This window comes from Salmo salar, chromosome ssa03, assembly GCF_905237065.1.
Source record: "Salmo salar chromosome ssa03, Ssal_v3.1, whole genome shotgun sequence".
NCBI lineage: Eukaryota > Metazoa > Chordata > Actinopteri > Salmoniformes > Salmonidae > Salmo > Salmo salar.
This window is the reverse complement of record NC_059444.1, coordinates 78,594,595-78,613,428: the sequence shown is the minus strand read 5'-3', so window position 1 is coordinate 78,613,428 and position 18,834 is coordinate 78,594,595. Positions and strand designations below refer to the sequence as shown.

The 18,834-nt window shown below is 39.4% G+C and overlaps 1 protein-coding gene across 2 annotated transcripts; it reads right to left on the bottom strand.

The window, feature by feature from the left end:
• Positions 1 to 313: 313 nt before the first annotated feature.
• Positions 314 to 17,856, bottom strand: LOC106588836 (serine/threonine-protein kinase/endoribonuclease IRE1). 2 transcript variants are annotated; one of them, XM_045715514.1, is made up of 13 exons: positions 17,754 to 17,856; positions 17,054 to 17,101; positions 16,368 to 16,616; positions 15,888 to 15,968; positions 10,996 to 11,077; positions 10,660 to 10,864; positions 9,779 to 9,881; positions 9,217 to 9,410; positions 7,699 to 7,846; positions 2,849 to 2,976; positions 2,514 to 2,637; positions 2,162 to 2,232; positions 314 to 1,923 (listed from the first exon to the last, which is right to left on the bottom strand). In XM_045715514.1, exons 2-13 carry the CDS (start codon positions 17,064 to 17,066, stop codon positions 1,741 to 1,743), a joined length of 1,581 nt encoding a protein of 526 aa, XP_045571470.1. In that variant the 5' UTR covers positions 17,067 to 17,101; positions 17,754 to 17,856; the 3' UTR covers positions 314 to 1,740. The 2 variants fall into 2 exon arrangements, with proteins under 2 accessions (XP_045571470.1, XP_045571471.1); XM_045715515.1 differs by having other exon boundaries at positions 17,759 to 17,835.
• Between the last annotated feature and the right edge of the window lie 978 nt (positions 17,857 to 18,834).

Genomic DNA, 18,834 nt, shown 5'->3' with positions numbered 1-18,834 from the left:
TGGGGAGCGTCGCTGGAGGCTCCGGACTGGGGAGCGTCGCTGGAGGCTCCGGACTGGGGAACGTCGTTGTAGGTTCCGGACTAGGGACCGTTGCTGCAAGCTCCATGCCATGGATCATCAATACAGGTTCCGCGCCATGGATCATCACTGGAGGCTTCGTGCCATGGATCATCTCTACAGGCTCCGGGCCATGGATCATCCCTACAGGCTTCTTGCCATGGATTATCCCTACAGGCTTCTTGCCATGGATTAACCCTACAGGCTCCGGACCATAGATAATCCCTACAGGCTCCGGGCCATGGATTATCCCTACAGGCTCTGGGCCATGGATTACCTCTGGAGGCTTCGTGCCATGGAACATCCCTACAGGCTCCGGGCCATGGATCATCACTGGAGGCTTTTCTCGTGGAGCTGGAACATGTCTCACCCGACTGGAGAGACGCACTGAGGACCGGGTGCTCAGAGCAGGCACCGGCCATACTGGGCTATGGAGGCGCACTGGAGGGAGAGTGCGAGGAGCAGGCACAGAACGTACTGGGCTATGGAGGCGCACTGGGGGGGAGAGTGCGAGGAGCAGGTACATGCTCACCACAATAAGCACGGGGAGTTGGCTCAGGTCTCACCCCTGGCCCAGCCAAACTACCCGTGTGCCCCCCCAAAAAAAATATTTTGGGTCTGCCTCTCGTTCTTCCCCGGTAGGCTACGATACCTGTCTATTACCTGGCCCCAAGTCCAGTTTCTCCTTTCGGTCCACTCCTTCATCGACCAGGTATCCATCTCTGCCCGGGCCCGCCACTTGATCCAATCGTGGTGGGTAGTTCTGTAACGGGCGTCATATAGAGGAGACCAAGGCACAGCGTGTTGAGTGGTCATCATTATTTTTTTATGAAAACGAACACTAGACAAAATAAACAAAATGACAGCCAACAGTTCTGTCAGGTAAATACAACGAAACAGAAAACAACTACCCACACAAACCAAGTGGAAAAAAGGCTGCCTAAGTATGTCTTCCAATCAGAGACAACGATAGACAGCTGCCTCTGATTGGAAACCATACCCGGCCAAAACATAGAAACAAAACAACATAGAATGCCCACCCCTTATCACACCCTGACCTAACTAAACAGAGAAAAACCAGCTCTCTTAGGTCAGAGCGTGACACATAAACTGAAATTAGGCAAACTATTGCAATTTTAGAAACCAGGAAATGGCAGAGTGATATCTGCATATTGTACTTTAACATCAACATTCTTTTTGAAGGACAGCCTATCATCAATCTAGATGCCTAGATATTTATAAGTGGGGACACAATCAATGAGGGCACCATCCAATGTACGTATGCATAAATCATCAGATACATTTTTACCTGATTTGGAATATAATATATACTTGGTTTTTACCTGCATTAAGTACCAATTTCAGTTTAATAAAGGCTTTCTGCAAGGCAATAAAGGCAAATTAAAGCTCTGACAGAACCTGGTCAGCCATCGGGGAAATAGCATACACAACCTTGTCATCTGCATACAGGTGAAAGTGATTGCTTCTTCTTCAGATAAACCAATATTGTTCATGTAAACAGTAAAAAGAACCATGACAAACCATTGACATAGATTGGAGGTTTGCTGGTGTGGGATGGAGTACTTCTCAGTGGAGCGCCTGACGTCACACTATGGTCACATTCTTTTAGTTGTTGGCTTGGTTGTCGTCACGTCAGGCTCTGGGTGTGTTCTCTTCTGCCGTCTAAGTCTCGTGTTGGACGGGGTAGTAATCTTGTAAAGTCAGCTCCTCAGCAAAGGAACGCATGGCGAGGTAGGTGTGCAGCAGCAGGTGGGGGAAGCGGGAGGTGAAGTAGGAGACAAAGTCATCAGGGATGGAGCCCAGAGTCTCCTGGACCTCCTTAGGAGATTCGTGGTAATGGTGTTTCTATGGGAAACAACATGTTGCTTATAAAATGTAATTTACACACATTTAGTTTCTTGTGTCAGATTTACATAAATACTCCATTTAACAGGTTTATGGGGGTAGTAGGTGGCACAGAGGATGCCTCCTCTCATGTTTTTGACTAATTAAATAATGTTTTGCAAATATACCAACATGTTATTATTATGCTTAATTTGTGTATTTTAATATAGTATGGCAATTGTATTTGGACAGAACACACCTTGTTTCTTATGGCACGTAGAAGACTTTTAACAGAGCCCTCTTCATATGCTCCTTTGCGTCTTTCTAGATCTGCAGAAGGAGGAAACACAGCCAGTAAACAAACAAAAACAATTCTATTAAGATACAGAATTATGATATTAAGAAAGTTTGCCATTAGTGTAATATAATACAACAACAAAAAAGAGATGTTGCTGTCATCTGGTCCAGTAATAAACTCATCTTGCAAATATAGTCATGTCATTCATGGCACCTCTGATCTGGATGTTAATAGAAATATACTGTAATAGAATATGGCTTTACAGGCTGTAAAGTGTTGCTGTTCAAACGCTGATCTCAGACCAGTCACTAACCTTTCCTCAGAACTGCTGTGATGTGTTCCATCCAGTTATTCCTCACCACTTCCTGTCCCCCTGACTCTAGCTGCTGTATGATTGGACCATCCGATGCCTCCATTACAATTCTGTCACTCACGTCCTACAGGGGAAGACAGTACTTTAATGAATCAAACATCTCATTTACCACCCTCTTGCTGTATGCTCAATGGACTCCACTATTGCTATATATTCTATTGACAGTATACCCATTGTTTCTGTTGTTACAGTTACATTTTTCCCTAGTAGAATTAAATGATATTGTAATCTAGCTAACTGACATTAGCTATGCATTGAATATATTTGATTGTGACCTGGAAGAACTGCAGCTGTTTCTCCAGGCTCCAGAAGAAGGGGTGTTTGAGCACGCTCTCAGCAGAAGGCCTCCTCTGGGGCTCCATATTCAGCATCTGTTCTATCAGGTCTGTGGCCACGATGTCCTCTGGGAAAGACAAGACCAAACACACACACAGACACAGTAACCATGGGCAGGTTCAAGGCCAAGGCACTTTGTTCATTCAAAAACATGGTGATGAAAGTACCCACACTGGGCATACCACGTCATTTCAAAGTGGACAACTGGCTAATATTTGGTGGAGATGTTGATCAATGAGAATATAACCTACAGTATATTCACCCACTAAAAAGACAGCCAACAGTTGTTGAAAGTTTGTTGTTTTCACTATGCTTTGAACCATCTACTGTGAAAGCACAACCAAATTACAATGGAAAAATAATGTCAATTTTTGGTTTGTTGTAACCTAAATGTGTTATCACTGCACTTTCAAACATTTAAAAGCACAACAAAGTTAAAATGGGAATGTCAGATATTTTGTTTATTCATACAACAACTTAATGTGTTATTACTGTGCTTCATCTAATAGCACAATCAAATGAACTGAATTGCAGTTGTGATTACATTAAAAGTAAATGGTGCAAGTGATCAATGCCGTTTCAAAATTCTGCGCAGATTACATATGAAGATATTTATTATTATCAAAATGTGGCCATGGATGTGTTAATTATTTTATGGTTGAATAAATACTTTTACAATAGTTTGTAAGATAACTTTAGGCTAAGGCTATATTACAAAAGTAATTTTGAATTGTGTTTGGTTGACAAGGCAACCAAATATCAACATGTAATACTGTTTGGATAGTTCCATCTGAGCCACTGGCTTAATCCTTTTATTTTTGGTTGAGTTAGAGACGTGAATCCAACATATCATTTATTAACTGGTCGACGGGTTAGTACGTAGACTCTTTACTGTACTGCGAAAGTTAAAATGAATTGTGTTTGGTTGTCAACACAACCAAATATCAACATTTGAAGAGTTTCATTCTAAAACACTATATATCCATTTTCAGAAAGTTTGGTAAATTAGCTTTTATTGTTTAAAGAAATTATGAAAGATTGGTGTGTTTTTTTCACAATCTAATCATGGCATGGTGTTGTTCAATGATAGATGTGTTTGTTTTTTTGCTAAATGCTATATATCTGTCTCACTCAAAGATAAATAATTTGTACTGCTAGGTTTTACACATGCAAATGTAACAAATAACTAATTGTTTAATAAAGAAATGTACAAATGATACATTTGTGACATCAATATTAAAACTTTTTTTTTGTATTATTCAATACAGTAATATCTGTATGTCAAACATTTACATTTTAGACATTTAGCAGATGCTCTTATCCAGAGTGACTTACTTAGTGCATTCATCTTAAGATAACTAGGTGAAACAACCACAAATCACAGTCAAATATCCATTTCAGCTAAATAATGGGCATATATAGTTTAGCAAAAAAACAAAACATTTTCATACACATCATACAAATCTATGAATAAAAACAGTAACATTTTACACACACATGGAGGTACCCATAAGCAATAATTTGTGAAGAAAAAACACAAATGTGAAAAATTGGTGGTTGTAGCGTTTTGGAAATAAGCTCTTCATTTGAAGGAGATTATCTTCTGCTTGGATAGTTCCATCTGTGCCACTGACTTAGTCTGCTTAGACTGGTTTTAATTCCAGTTTGTCTGCAAATTAATAATTTAGATGTTGGATGCGCGTCTCCAAAAATCTAAGTTACAGAAATAGGACAAAATCAAATCAGATCAACCTTTAAATGCACTTTAAAGGTGCACTATGCAGAAATCGCTCTGTCATTTGCTGGTTGTTAAAACTCGCATAGTCTGCCTAATTTCAGTTTATGTTACAAAATAAGCTAGTATAGTGTAGAGCAGGGGTATTCAACTCTTTCCCTACAAAGTCCGGAGTCTGCTGGTTTTTGTTCTACCTGATAATTAATGGCACCCACCTGGTGTCCCAGGTCTAAATCAGAACTTGATTAGAGGGGAACAATGAAAAAACGCAGTGGGACTGGCTTCGAGGTCCAGAGTTCAGTTTGAGGGGTGTAGAGAATCATTGTACCATCTAAACTGCTGTGAAGTATTATTACCATAACCAAAAATATTATTTTTTCAGCTGTTTGAAACTGGTTTACAAATTCAAAGTAGAAGACGCAAATACAAAACTTAAGAACAGGAAGTATAGAAATAGAGCACATAGAACAGATCTACTGCTTCTTAGACTTGCTTTCAAGGTCAACCAAAAAGTTACATACTGCCACTTTAAATAAAATTTGATTTCATTAGTAATTTGTAGATTAAATTTGAAATTAACCAAAGTTTGAAACCCTAGTCCTATATGTATCATCTATTTTTAGTTGAATCCTGGGCTGAATTTAAACAATAGCTGTTGATGACTTGGTGTATAGGCCTAAATAGCATCATGGATGATATATGATTGATAAAGTATATTTACCTTTCATTTGCTCTGTTAAACCTACACTTTGGAATTACTTCGATAGCAACAGTGAATCTATTTAGTTTTTAAGTGGAGATCTCTCAGCAATCCTTCTCATGATAGCACATTGGTAATAGTCACTGACTATTAAGCAGGACTGGGCTTGGTCAAAACCCTGAATGGGAGACCAAAGGGATAGCTGTAGATAGATCTATTCCCCAGTAGGAGGTGCTGCCCAGCCTATAGTTATTTTCTGATAGTGTATATAACGTTGAAGATCTGACTAGGGTTGCAAAGCTATCAGTCATTTACCAAAGTTACTGGAATCTTCAGTACTTTTGGTAATTAACAAAAAATATATGTAATGTCGGTAATTTATACATTAACAACTTTTTTGAAAAATATATTCATATATAGTATTCATTTTATATTTCTGTGTCAATATTGTCATTGAGTTTCTAGTAGATAGATCATTATTTTTCAAGAGAAAATAGCCAAATTAATGAAAAAAGTATCTTATCAACAATGGCATTATTTTCAATTACCTCTGAATCTCATCCAACTATTCATTATTTTCTCAACTGCCACCAGTTTGATGCCAAAACACTTACATCAAATACATATTCACATGCTGTAGTAAAATAAATAAAAGTGTGTAAAAAAGATATAAAGATAAATGAAAGATACCAAAATTCTGGTAGTTTACTAGTAAACTTTGAAAGTTTCCAGTAATATACCCTCCCTTTGCAACCCTAGATCTAACATTGTTTCAATGGAACAAATTCAACATATTTTATATAAGGTTTGTCTATGTTGAAAATTGGTTACCATGATGACATAATCCTGTGGTTGAAATTTAACCCTCAAACAACAGTTTGTTTATGACTTTTTGCAAATTAAATTTATTTTACACATAGATTCTACATCCCAATACGTTGGCAAATTATATTTAAACATCACAAAACGTTGACACATTACATTCAAACAACGTTGATTTAACCAGTTTGTGCCCAGTGAGTATTTCATCTGAACCAATGTGATGATTTTAATGAAGAAAGACCCCAAATTTTAGTTGAGACAAAGATGATGACAAAAGCAATCAATGGCAGTGCTTATCAGAACATTTTATCAGGCCTCTCTCAAAGACAAAATTTGAGATCACTATTCCATAGGGTCAGATTCTGGCTTGGTGTCTACAGATGTAGGATCTTAATTTGAATACTCTTTTGTTGCTGAGAATTTTCCTGCACGGCAGGAAATGCAAACTTGTACTATATTTGTGGTTTAAAAAGGCTTCTAAAATGTGTAATTTCCGCTTTGAAATTTCTGAATTGATTTGCCCTAACAAACAATGTATTAATCCCTACAAAAATGTTAATTAATTATAATCTAAATAATAATTCATATTTCCTGTTGCTGCAAGATTATTTTCCTGCTGTAGCAAACTAGCTCAAATTATGATCCCACATTTACATGGGCCATTTATAGGAATGAGAACAATACTAGTTTTGGTTAATCATAAGTGAGAAGGCACAATGTTTCAGGTCATACATTTATCAACAATATGCCATTTAAAAACCCACAACCATCCTTAGCAAATAGCCTACATTTTCTTTATAGTTTATTTTCAAAGTTAAGCTACATGATGCCACTGCAAATAAATTACTATTTTCCTTTACTTTAAATTAATTAGTACTCTGATGATCATTTCAGAAACAACCTGTCACATCTGCTCCTGCCACACCCCCTAGTGGACATCCGGTGTCTCCTTGACCTGCAGCCACTGCTCCAGTACACTCTCTCTCTCTCCCCTCCCTCTCTGTTTGTGTGTGATTGTGTGGTTGGAGACAGGTGTGCTGGAGCCGGAGCAGCTCCTCACCAGCTGCAACCCGTTCCATAATCTACAAATACTCAGTCCTGCCACTTCCACTCTGCTAGATCGTAATCTCTGTTCAGTCAGTCATGCGTCTAGCTATTTGTTATTATTTAAGATCCTGCTGTGCCTGTTTCCTTGCCTGATGCTGTTTCTCCTCTCACTGCAGTTTGGCTGCTCTGACTCTGGTTCCTGTCTCCTGTTCCACATCTCACCACCCTGCTACCCTGTTCTGCAACTCACCATCACTCCCTTGGATTCCCCTCCGGACTTGTTTACCCTGTCCCAACCCAGCTCACTCCAACCTCAGCCTCCACATCTGGTTTCCTACAACTCCTCTGCGCTTCCCTGGATCTGCACTTCATCTCTCCCTGTGTCACAATAAATATCTTGGTTCATTCATCCCTCTTTCCTGGTCTGAGTCTGCTCTTGGGTTCCCCTGTGCTAACACAACCTTTCAGTTGTACACTAACCTTACCATGTTTGTCTTTCTGTAATCCGTCAAGGATGTATTTGTCATCCTCGATATTACCAGCTCGCCTATTGGGTTTTCCAAAGGGATGTTCTCCTCTTGTCAACACATAGTAAAACACACAGCCGGCAGAGAAGATGTCCACAGCACTGGTCTGTAGAGGAAGAGGAGTGTCTTTAATAATAGGTGTTTCAGAACAGTACCACAATCATTACTAGTTCTAATCTACAGGCAACCTTAAAGAATAGTTCACAAATTTGTCAGACTATAGCTAAGTTTCCATCCAATTGGCGACAGATTTTCATGCGAATATTCTAAAATCTACATAAAGAAACATTAGCGTTTTCCTGCCTGTATTGTTCCCACCAAACAGGCTTGTTAAGGATAACGATCAGCGCGTCATGACGTACTGCACACATTCCTTTTTTTTCTTCATGTACGGAATTAAACTGAAAAGTGTTTCCATTGCATTTTCAATTCTACTCATAGTTTTGTCAGAAAAGCTGTTGAATTCAATAGAAATGTGCCTACTCTGGTCTTGGCACGTGCTCTCTAGCTAGCAGATACAGTCAGGGTAGGCTAGTCTACATGATGAGATTATGATGGATAAGAGCGAAAATATTTTTGTCAAATGGCAATCAAACATCGATCATCATGTCACCAGAATAAGACCCTCGATGTTTATTGGAAAGGAGCAACAAGCTCATCACCTTTCACTTTTTGGGGCAGCAGGTAGCCTAGTGGTTTGAGCGTTGGGCAAGTAACCGAAAGGTTTCTAGATTGAATTCCCGAGCTGACAAGGTAAAAATCTGCCGTTCTGCCCTTGAACAAGGCAGTTACCCCACTGTTCCTAGGCCGTCATTGTAAATAAGAATTTGTCTTTACCGACTTGCCTAGTTAAATAAAGGTTAAAAATATTTTTTAAATCACCCTCCTGTGAAGTTCATAATTTATTTCATCTGTAGCCTAATAAACTGCATGCTTTCCAGAGTCGTAGTGGGAGGACCACACACCATATCATCGCGTGACTCCAAGTTTACTTTGATATGATTGTTATTATATCAATATTTGCGCATGAAGCCGTTTCTTTTGCCATTTCTCGCATAATTAATTTTACAGGCACAAAAAGATCCCTCCATGTCGAACGAACAAATTATCTATTGCATTCATAAACTTCCTGGTTCCATCATTTTTAATGGTATACTTTACTGGCATAAACATTTTGTATTAAAGGGGTTATTTTTTATCCCCAAAAGTGGTCTGATGTGAGCATAGTCCCCATCCCACACCATGGTTGTGTAGATGGTGCCTATCTTTCTTATGTATGTATAATATACTGTAGCTTGATCTCCACAACAGATGATCAACTTTGATTTTAGGGTGAAATGTTCCTTTGAGCAATGGGCCAATCCTGTTTTACTCCTGTAAGGAAATCCCAATTAGCCTATTTCTTTCTCGTTATCTCTGAATCTGTAATGACTTGAACAGTTCTCTGGTCCAGTGTAAAGATCAGGGGCCACTCACAGGGTTTACTTTCCTGCTCTCATCCAGGACCTCTGGGGCATTCCAGCCCATGGTGCCAAGGGCTCCTGACCTCGTGCTGTAGCTTTGTCTGCCGTCCGCTAACTGCTTACTCATCCCAAAATCTGAGATCTTGACCGTGACTGAGCCAGAGTGGTCTTTCAACAGGATGTTGTGGGGCTTCACATCACGGTGGACTGGGGAGAAAAGATCAGGATGAATCAGTCTACTGAAGTTGAGGGAAGATCATAGATCTGATCAATGATAATATAAGGAAAAGTCATCAATACTGTAACTTCATTAGGATTATCTACAGTCTACAGAATATACTGGGCTCCTGAGGGGTGCAGCGGTCTAAGGCACTGCATCTCAGTACTATGGGTGTCACTACAGACCCTGGTTAGATTCCAGGCTGTATCACAACCGGCCGTGATTGGGAGTCCCATAGGGCGGCACACACTTGGCCCAGCGTCGTCCGGGTTAGGGTTTGGCCAAGTGGTTTCTTAACTGGCTTGCCTAGTTAAATAAAGGTTAAATAAAAAAATAAAAAAGAAGTAATTATAACCTATTTCGTGAGAGTGCAGGTGTTTCAGTCCTATCATGGTCTGCTGCAGCAGCATCACTGGTTTCAGTCCGCGAAGGTCAAAAGGTTCTTCTTTAGTAAAACACTGGAAGAGACACCCAAGTATTAGTGCGCTGATGAACCCCAAGCATTCTAACCTTGGAATGTACACTGAACAAAAATATAAAGTGTTGGGCCTGTGTTTCATGAGCTGAAATAAAAAAAACTGAAATGTTACATACGCACAAAAGTCGTATTACGCTCAAATTTTGGGCACAAATTTGTATACATTCATTGGTGATCATTTATCCTTTGCCAAGATAATCTATCCAACTGATAGGTGTGGCATATCAAGAAGCTGATTAAACAGCATGATCATTACACAGGTGCACGTTGTGCTGGGGACAATAAAAAGCCACTCTAAAATGTGCAGTTTTGTTACACAACACAATGCCACAGAAGTCTCAAGTTTTGAGGGAGTGTCCAGCAACTTCGCACAGCCATTGAAGAGGAGTGGTACACCATTCCACAACATTCCACAGCCCACAATCCACAGCCCACAGCCCACAATCACACCAGATACTGACTGGTTTTCTGATCCACGCCCCTACCCTTTTTAAGGTATCTTTGACTAACAGATACCTTAAAAAGGTAGTCCCAATCGTGAAATCCATAGATTCGAGTCTAATGAATTTATGTCAATTAACTGATTTTCTTATATGAACTGTAACTCAGTAAAATCTTTGAAATTGTTGTATGTTGCGTTTATATTTTTGTTCACTATATATTCTAACACAGATAATCATGATGTGAGACTGTTATATGATCAAGTTTGATCCCCTTGGATAAGTCAGAGAATAAAATAGTGAGTCATTGAATTAGACCTTATCTAAAGAGGCGGCACACAGCTCGATGGCAATGTATATGAATTGCCCGTCCTTCTCAGTGCAGAAGTACCGGACGACATGGGGATTGTCGTCCAATTCAAGAAGCAAAGCGACCTCTCGATCAGCATTGCTTTGTTTTGCTAGTTCAATTCTCTTCACTGCCGCAGGACGCTTGTTGTTATCATCACAAAGGAAGTAACCGCTGGAGGATAGAGGTAGAGAAAGATAAACATCTAGTCAATGAACCGATCGTAAAGACATTTTTGCTACAAAGAGCAAAGAGGGGATTAGGGTTACAAACACATTTCCACAATAACGTTTAAGCTGGTTTACCTGAACACAATTGCATCGGCACCTTTTCCAAGATGTTTACTGGTGTAGTATGTGATCTTTCCAACTGATTCCTCATCTGATGCTGTATCAAAATTAAAACGCTGTGTTCAGACAGAAAATACCACCCTACTGTACCTTTATTGTCAAGACACAGAACCTTATCTGTTAAATCAAAGGCTTATGAGAATTATACATACGTAGGATTTTAATTTGAGCCAGTTTGCTACCACAGCAAAATAAACAACAGAAAATGTGACTTTTTATGTGGATTATAATTAATGGACATTTGTGTAGGTGTTAATGCATTTTTCATAACGGAAAATCAAATCTGACATTTTAAAGTGAAAATAACAAACTTCAGAAGCCTTTTCAAACCTCAAATACATTACAAGTTATAAATGTCCTGCATTGCAGGAAAGTTATCCTGCAACAGGGTGATCAAATTAAGATCCTACATATACAGTAGGCCTAGCTACAATTACACATTGTATTAGCATAGCACCTATTGCTGTGTTCCATTTAACATAATCTGTAAGGAGCATTGAAATGCATACATGCTGTTGTAAATTTGGATCCAAAAAGGGGAATACTCTTTGGTCAATTGGATCTTTCGGTGTGGTTCTTGGGTGGTTTTAACAAGCATGTCAAAATGGTTGAAAGCTCACAACGTTCAACTGATTATCTTACAGTCCCAGGCAATATATTGGAGGCAGGAGGTAATGCAGTACCTAAGATTGGATAACATCAATCATACAGTGGGGTCCATAATTATTGGATCCCTTGATAAAGATGAGAAAAAAGACTATAAAATAAATAATACAATACTATATTGTATGCAAATTTTTTTTTACATAAAATAATATTATTTTATACTAATACAATTGCATATGAGAAAGAGAAGTAATTAAAACAAATCTAAAAAAGATGGGGGTCAAATGTATTGGATCCCCTGTTTTCAAAAATAAATGACAACTGTATGCAGTTTGCTCAAAATAATAGTATTATTTTTGAGTTGATCCCAAAGCAAATATGCTCTTGTAAATCGGGAACCAAAAGGGGGAACAGCCTCTGATCAATTGGAACTTTAGATGTGGTGGATGGTTTGAAAATGTCAAATAGTTGAAAACTCATGAACTGTAGCAGGTTTAGCAGGACCTAAGATTGGATAACATTTATCAAGATTGGATCCCTTGATAAAGATAAGCAAAAGAAAATACTAAAATAAATCATTAAAATACCGAGATATATTGTATGCAAAAACGTTTTTTTTTATATCTACTAATACAATTGCTCAGAGACATATATTTTGTTTAACAAGTAGTAAAAAAATAAGTTACAAAAATAGAGGTCAAATGACACATAGCCTTCCCATTGCTTGGAAGGCAGCCACAGTTCGTCCTTTATTTAAAGGGGGAGATCAAGCTGATCCTAACTGTTATAGGCCTATTTCTATTTTTTCCCTGTTTATCAAAAGGGTTTGGAAAACCTGTCAATAATCAACTGACTGGCTTTCTTGATGTCTATAGTATTCTCTCGGGTATGTAATCTGGCTTCCGCTCAGGTTATGGATGTGTCACTGCAACCTTAAAGGTCCTCAATGATGTCACCATTGCCCTTGATTCTAAGCAATGTTGTGCTGCTATGTTTTATTGACTTGGCCAAAGCTTTTGATACAGTAGACCATTCCATTCTTGTGGGCCGGATAAGGAGTATTGGTGTCTCTGAGGGGTCTTTGGCCTGGTTTGTTAACTACCTCTCTCAAAGAGTGCAGTGTATTAAGTTAGAACATCTGCTGTCTCAGCCGCTGCCTGTCACCAAGGGAAAGGCACCAAAGGCTCGATCCTAGGTCCCACGCTCTTCTCAATATACATCAGCAGCATAGCTCAGGCAGTAGGAAGCTCTCTCATCCATTTATATGCAGCTGATACAGTCTTATACTCAGCTGGCCCCTCCCCGGGTTTTGTGTTAAATACTCTACAACAAAGGTTTCTTAGTGTCCAACAAGCTTTCTCTACCCTTAACCTTGTTCTGAACACCTCCAAAACAAAGGTCATGTGGTTTGGTAAGTAGAATGCCCCTAGTCCCACAGGTGTTATTACTACCTCAGGGTTTAGAGCTTGAGGTAGTCACCTCATACAAGTACTTGGGAGTATGACTAGACGGTACACTGTCCTTCTCTCAGCACATATCAAAGCTGCAGGCTAAAGTTAAATCTAGACTTGGTTTCTTCTATCGTAATCGCTCCTCTTTCACCCCAGCTGCCAAACTAACCCTGATTCAGATGACCATCATAAACATGATAAATTACGGAGACATCATTTATAGATCAGCAGGTAAGGGTGCTCTCGAGTGGCTAGACGTTCTTAACCATTCGGCCATCATATTTGCCACCAATGCTCCCTATAAGACACATCACTGCACTCTATACTCCTCTGTAAACTGGTCATCTCTGTATATCCGTCGCAAGACCCACTGGTTGATGCTTATTTATAAAACCCTCTTAGGCCTCACTCCCCCCTATCTGAGACATCTACTGCAGCCCTCATCCTCCATATACAACACCCGTTCTGCCAGTCACATTCTGTTAAAGGTCCCCAAAGCACACACATCCCTGGGTCGCTCCTCTTTTCAGTTTGCTGCAGCTAGAGGCTGGAACGAGCTGCAACAAACACTCAAACTGGACAGTTTTATCTCAATCTCTTCATTCAAAGACTCAACCATGGACACTCTTACTGACAGCTGCTGCTTTGTGTGATGTATTGTTGTCTCTACCTTCTTGCGGTTTTATTTATTTATTTATTTATTGTTACTTTTACCCATTTTTCTCCCCAATTTCATGGTATCCAACTGGTACAGTAGTTACAGTCTTGTCTCGTCGCTGCAACTCCCGTACGGACTCGGGAGAAGCGAAGGTCGAGAACCTCCAAAACATAACCCAACCAAGTCGCACTGCTTCTTGACACAATGCCCACTTAACCCGGAAGCCAGTCGCACCAATGCGTCGGAGGAAACACTGTGCACCTGGCGACCATGTCAGTGTGCACTGCGCCCGGGCCCGCCACAGGAGTCGCTAGTGCGCAATGGGACAAGGACATCCCTGCTGGCCAAACCCTCCCCTAACCCAGACGACACTGGGCCAATTATGCACCGCCCCATGGGTCTCCTGGTCGCGGCCAGCTGCAACATAGTCTGGACTCGAACCCAGAATCTCTAGTGGCACAGCTAGCATTGCAATGCAGTGCCTTAGACCACTGCGCCACTCGGGAGGCCACCCTTTGTGCTGTTGACTGTGCCCAATAACGTTTGTACCATGTTTTGTGCTGCTACCATGTTGTGTTGCTACCATGTTGTTGTTATGTTGTGTTGCTGTCTTGCTATGTTGTTGTCTTATGTCTCTCTTTATGTAATGTTGTGTTGTCTCTCTTGTTGTGATGTGTGTTTTGTCCTATATTTATATTGTATTGTTTATTTATTTTTTATCCCAGGCCCCCGTCCCTGCAGGAGGCCTTTTGCCTTTTGGTAGGCCATCATTTAAAATAAGAATTTGTTCTTAACTTACTTTTTCTATAATGTTCTATAATCCCACATTCTTTAACCCCACATTCCTCCATACAGAATCTTCTTTCCAGATTCTTGATATCCTTATTTTGCTCTTATGGACTGCCCTCTTCAATTCAAACCAGAGGTTTTCAATGGGGTTCAAGTTCGGAGACTGAGATGGCTATTTCAAAATGTGGCTTTTGTAGTCAATTAACCAATTGTTTGTGGAGTTGGATTATTACTTGGGTTAATTGTCTTGCTGGAAGATCAATTTGCGGTCAAGTGTCAGCCTCCTGGCAGAGGCAACCAAGTTTTTCTTTAAAATGTCCTGGTCCTTGGTAAAGTTCATTATGCCGTTGACCTTAACCATGGCCCCAGGATCAGTGGAAGCAAAATAGCCCCATAACATCTAAGATCCAACATCATATTTTACTGTAGGTATGAGGTACTTTTCTGCATATGCTTTTGTTTTTCAACGCCAAACCCACCATTGGTGTGTGTGGCCAAAGAGCTCTATTTTCACTTGGATGGGAACTAGTTCTATGGTCAGATAACATGAAAATAGAGCTCAACCACACTAGTGGTTGGTTTGCTGGTAAAATATGGTGGTGGATCTTTGATGTTATGGGGCCCTTAAGGTCAACGGCATCATGAACTTTACCAAGTACCGGGACATTTTAGCCAAAAACCTGGTTTCCTCTGCCAGGAGGCTGACACTTCCAGCAAGACAATAACCCCAAGCACTAATCAAAATCAATTGACCACAAAATCAACATTGTGCAATGGCCATCTCACTCTCCTGTGGTTTGAATTGAAGAAGGTAGTCCATAAGAGCAGGCAAATGATATCAAGGATCTGGAAAGATTCTGAATGGAGGAATGGTCTAAGATCTCTCCCAAGGGGTTCTCCAATCTCATAAAACATTTGAGATAAAGGCTGAGTGTAATTATCCTCAAAGGGGAGGGTGCTAGAGTATTGAAAACAGGGGTGCCAATCATTTTGACCCCTATCTTTTTTAGATTTTTTTGTATTACTTGTTAAAAATATATATTTCTCTAAGCAATTGTTTTAGTATAAAATAATACAATTTCCAAATTTTTTTACTTCCCATATAGCTCAGTATTTGTATTGTTTATTTTATATTACATTTTTATATTATATAGTATTGTCTTTTTTGCTAATCTTTATCAAGATTGCCAATAATGATCAATCTGACTGCATATAACGCACAAAATCATGTCATTGAGAACTACCATATCCACAATGGTGGATATATACCATACATTTTATTATTGCCAATAAAGATAAAAAGCCTAAAGAGGACCTGAGAGAGAAATGATAAAATACAACACCTGGCTGAAGATGTCCTGTAGGTCTCCCTGAAGAAGATGCTCCCATGTTAAAATCATCTCCTAGAGCTCCAACAGGGCCATCTAGGGGGAGGGTGGGAGGGAGAAAACGAGATAGAGAGATCTTTTGATAAATTGTTATTTCCTAAAGGGCATGTGTCTGTATATTACAGACTGGGTGATGATGTAATTCTGCTGCTTTTGAAATAGTAAATTAGAAATGAAAACAGACAAACATTAACAATATAACGGTCAATTATTGATTCTCTGTCAAGACAACCACTTACAGATTTCACTTTGAGTTGTGACTGAGTTACATTTCTACTTTACTTTAATAAAACTAACATCAGAGAGTAGTTATGTTCTTAAACACAGAATGGGGGAAAGTGTGACAAATGGTGAATGTGTAAAAAGTTAATATATTCTACATAACAGTAGTCTTGTAAATTACACTGCTATCAAGAGGAAGAGAGAGAAATGTACCCAGATCTTCGACTAGATAACGATCCTGTTTCAGCAGACTCCTGTAGAAGGCTGATTTAACTTCTGGCCCTCCTGACTTTAAGGCTTTGTACAACTCTCTCATCTGGTCCTGGCTGGTATTGGCAGTTTGAATATTAGAGTACACCTCAGGATGGATCATTTTATTTCTGAGCAGATCATCTGCTATGGGCATCACCGTGTGGACCCTCTGGATGAGCTCAGCCCTGTGTCTATCCACAAACTCAGCAGCTGATAGTCAGGTTAGGAAACAAAGACTTACAGTTATCAAGACAATATTAGACAATACCTCTTGGTGTATGTGGCCCTAAATGGACAAGACTAAACATGTAGGAAGCTGGGAAGTATTATCTGCATTCAGGTTCGACACACACAACATCGAAATGTCATCATAATGTAGTATTTGTCCATGTAATATCAATGGTGTAGTATTAATGCTCTCTAGCAGTATGATTCTTGCTACTTTTATGTCATTTGTTGTCATTCTTCACAATGTGAATCTTTTAGGATGCCTTTTATTTTATAACTACAAAACATGGTAGAAAAATTATATACAAATACAGCAAGTTAACTACAGCAGTTGTAGAAAAAATCCATGACAATTGTTCGCAGCTTGCTAAAACAATAATATTATTTGAGTTGATCTCAAAACAAACATGTTATATTACCATCTGAAGTCATGGCAGCAAACTAAGAATGGAGAGAAGCAGCTTGCTCTGGAGAGGGAGAGAAAGAAAGAGAGGGAGAGAAAGAGTATTTTAAGTTACCTTTTGAAACTTTGATAACTGAAATTAGTAGCTCAAAGAAAGAGGAAATGACTTTTTTTAAATGAAAAAGAGGAAATGACTTAATGTTGCACTTTCATTCTTAACAGAGCTACATATATCCAAAATTACTATACCATAAACATTATTTATTGGCTCCCTATAAAGAAACTGTTTATGTTCATTTCAATCATTTGTAAACAGTGTTTATTTTTTAACATAAAACAATGCATTAAACATTTCTCACGGATAGAAAAAAGGTTATAGGCTATCCCTATCCCCTACAACTGATAAGCAAATTTTACGCACTCTGGTACTGTATGTTCTTTACTTTCACTTTCTTTTTCATCTCACTAATCTTCTCTCAACAATGTTCACTTATTGTCTCCAGATATGTATATCTGAGTCATGTTTTATGGTCTCATAGGGGTCTTCTTCTCCAAGCTACTAACTTCCTGAGTACACCCACAAATATCCAGTTTAATCCTGTCCTCATTTCCCATATAACCATATCCTTGACCTTGACCCTTTTTAAAAGTTTGATAAACCTTGTCAAAATCGAAATGTATACTGTATTTTATACAAATAAAGGGATACTACTTACGGTACCAGATAACAACTTCTGCTCTCGCTGATGTTGATAGCTTGTGAGACGTACACCGAATGAGGATATACTTCTGCTGAAAGTGGGATGGGTTAGAGGTGTGGCTGAGAAGTTCAGGTTTACCAGTAACACTAACCACGCAGGGTGTGATTTACTGTTGTAGGGAATGTAGAGAAGTCATAAGCCCTTAATCTAAACAAGGAAGGTAGAAACACAGTATGAGAGAAAACAGATGTACACTACAGTGTGCTGTAGAGTAGCGACTGTACATAAAACAGCAGACGCTAAGGCCCTATTCAATAAAAAACGATAACCAGAATAAGTCAACAACATGTTTCTATGGACAATGAGAAAAGCATGTTTGAAATTATTATACAATTTAGTTTCTTTATTTCACTCAGTAGGCCTGATGTTTGTATTGTTGAGTGAATAACATGAGTACAAATCTGCATTCCTGCAGGACCAGAAGATTGATGATTTTGACTTATCCCATAAAACCGATATCTGGGTTTCATTGAGAAGAGGCCAACTGTCTCTACTGATGAATACTCATTTCAGCAACCCCTCCATGAAAGGATATCTAAGGGTTCAGATAGTATTAGAGTACTCACTACAGTGCTGTCCTGGATCACTGCCTGTCCTGAATCGACATCTGCTGGCCTTAGGAGGACAATACTATACTGCCAAGAGACGAGTCTTGCTTTGCTGTCATGGCCTTGAGGTCAGAGACGGATGAGGAAGCAAGACATCTCACTGTCTCCTTTTTTTCTGGTTCATATACAGTCAATGAACTAAGCAGACCAGACCAGGCTGCTAATGCATTGTTGCCTGTGGGAGAGCCACCCCTTAAGCAGCCCGGAACTGTGACAATTATTTTCAATGGCAAACGGCCTGAGTGGGAGATCTTCATTCATCCATCATCTTTCCTTGAGGTCTCTAGGGCCTCAGGAGAGTGGAAGGATCTGAACATTGAAGATAGACATGTTTTGTGTAGAGCCGGCATCATTCCCCATTCTACACTGAACAAAAATATATAAACGCAACATGCAATCATTTCTAAGATTTTATTGAGTTACAGTTC

Coding starts and splice junctions, on each gene's coding strand:
- LOC106588836 (XM_045715514.1), bottom strand. Junction 15,969..16,367: donor TTATCTAGTCGAAGATCTGG/GTACATTTCTCT, acceptor CCCTCCCCCTAG/ATGGCCCTGTTGGAGCTCTA. Junction 2,638..2,848: donor AACAGCTGCAGTTCTTCCAG/GTCACAATCAAA, acceptor CTTCCCCTGTAG/GACGTGAGTGACAGAATTGT.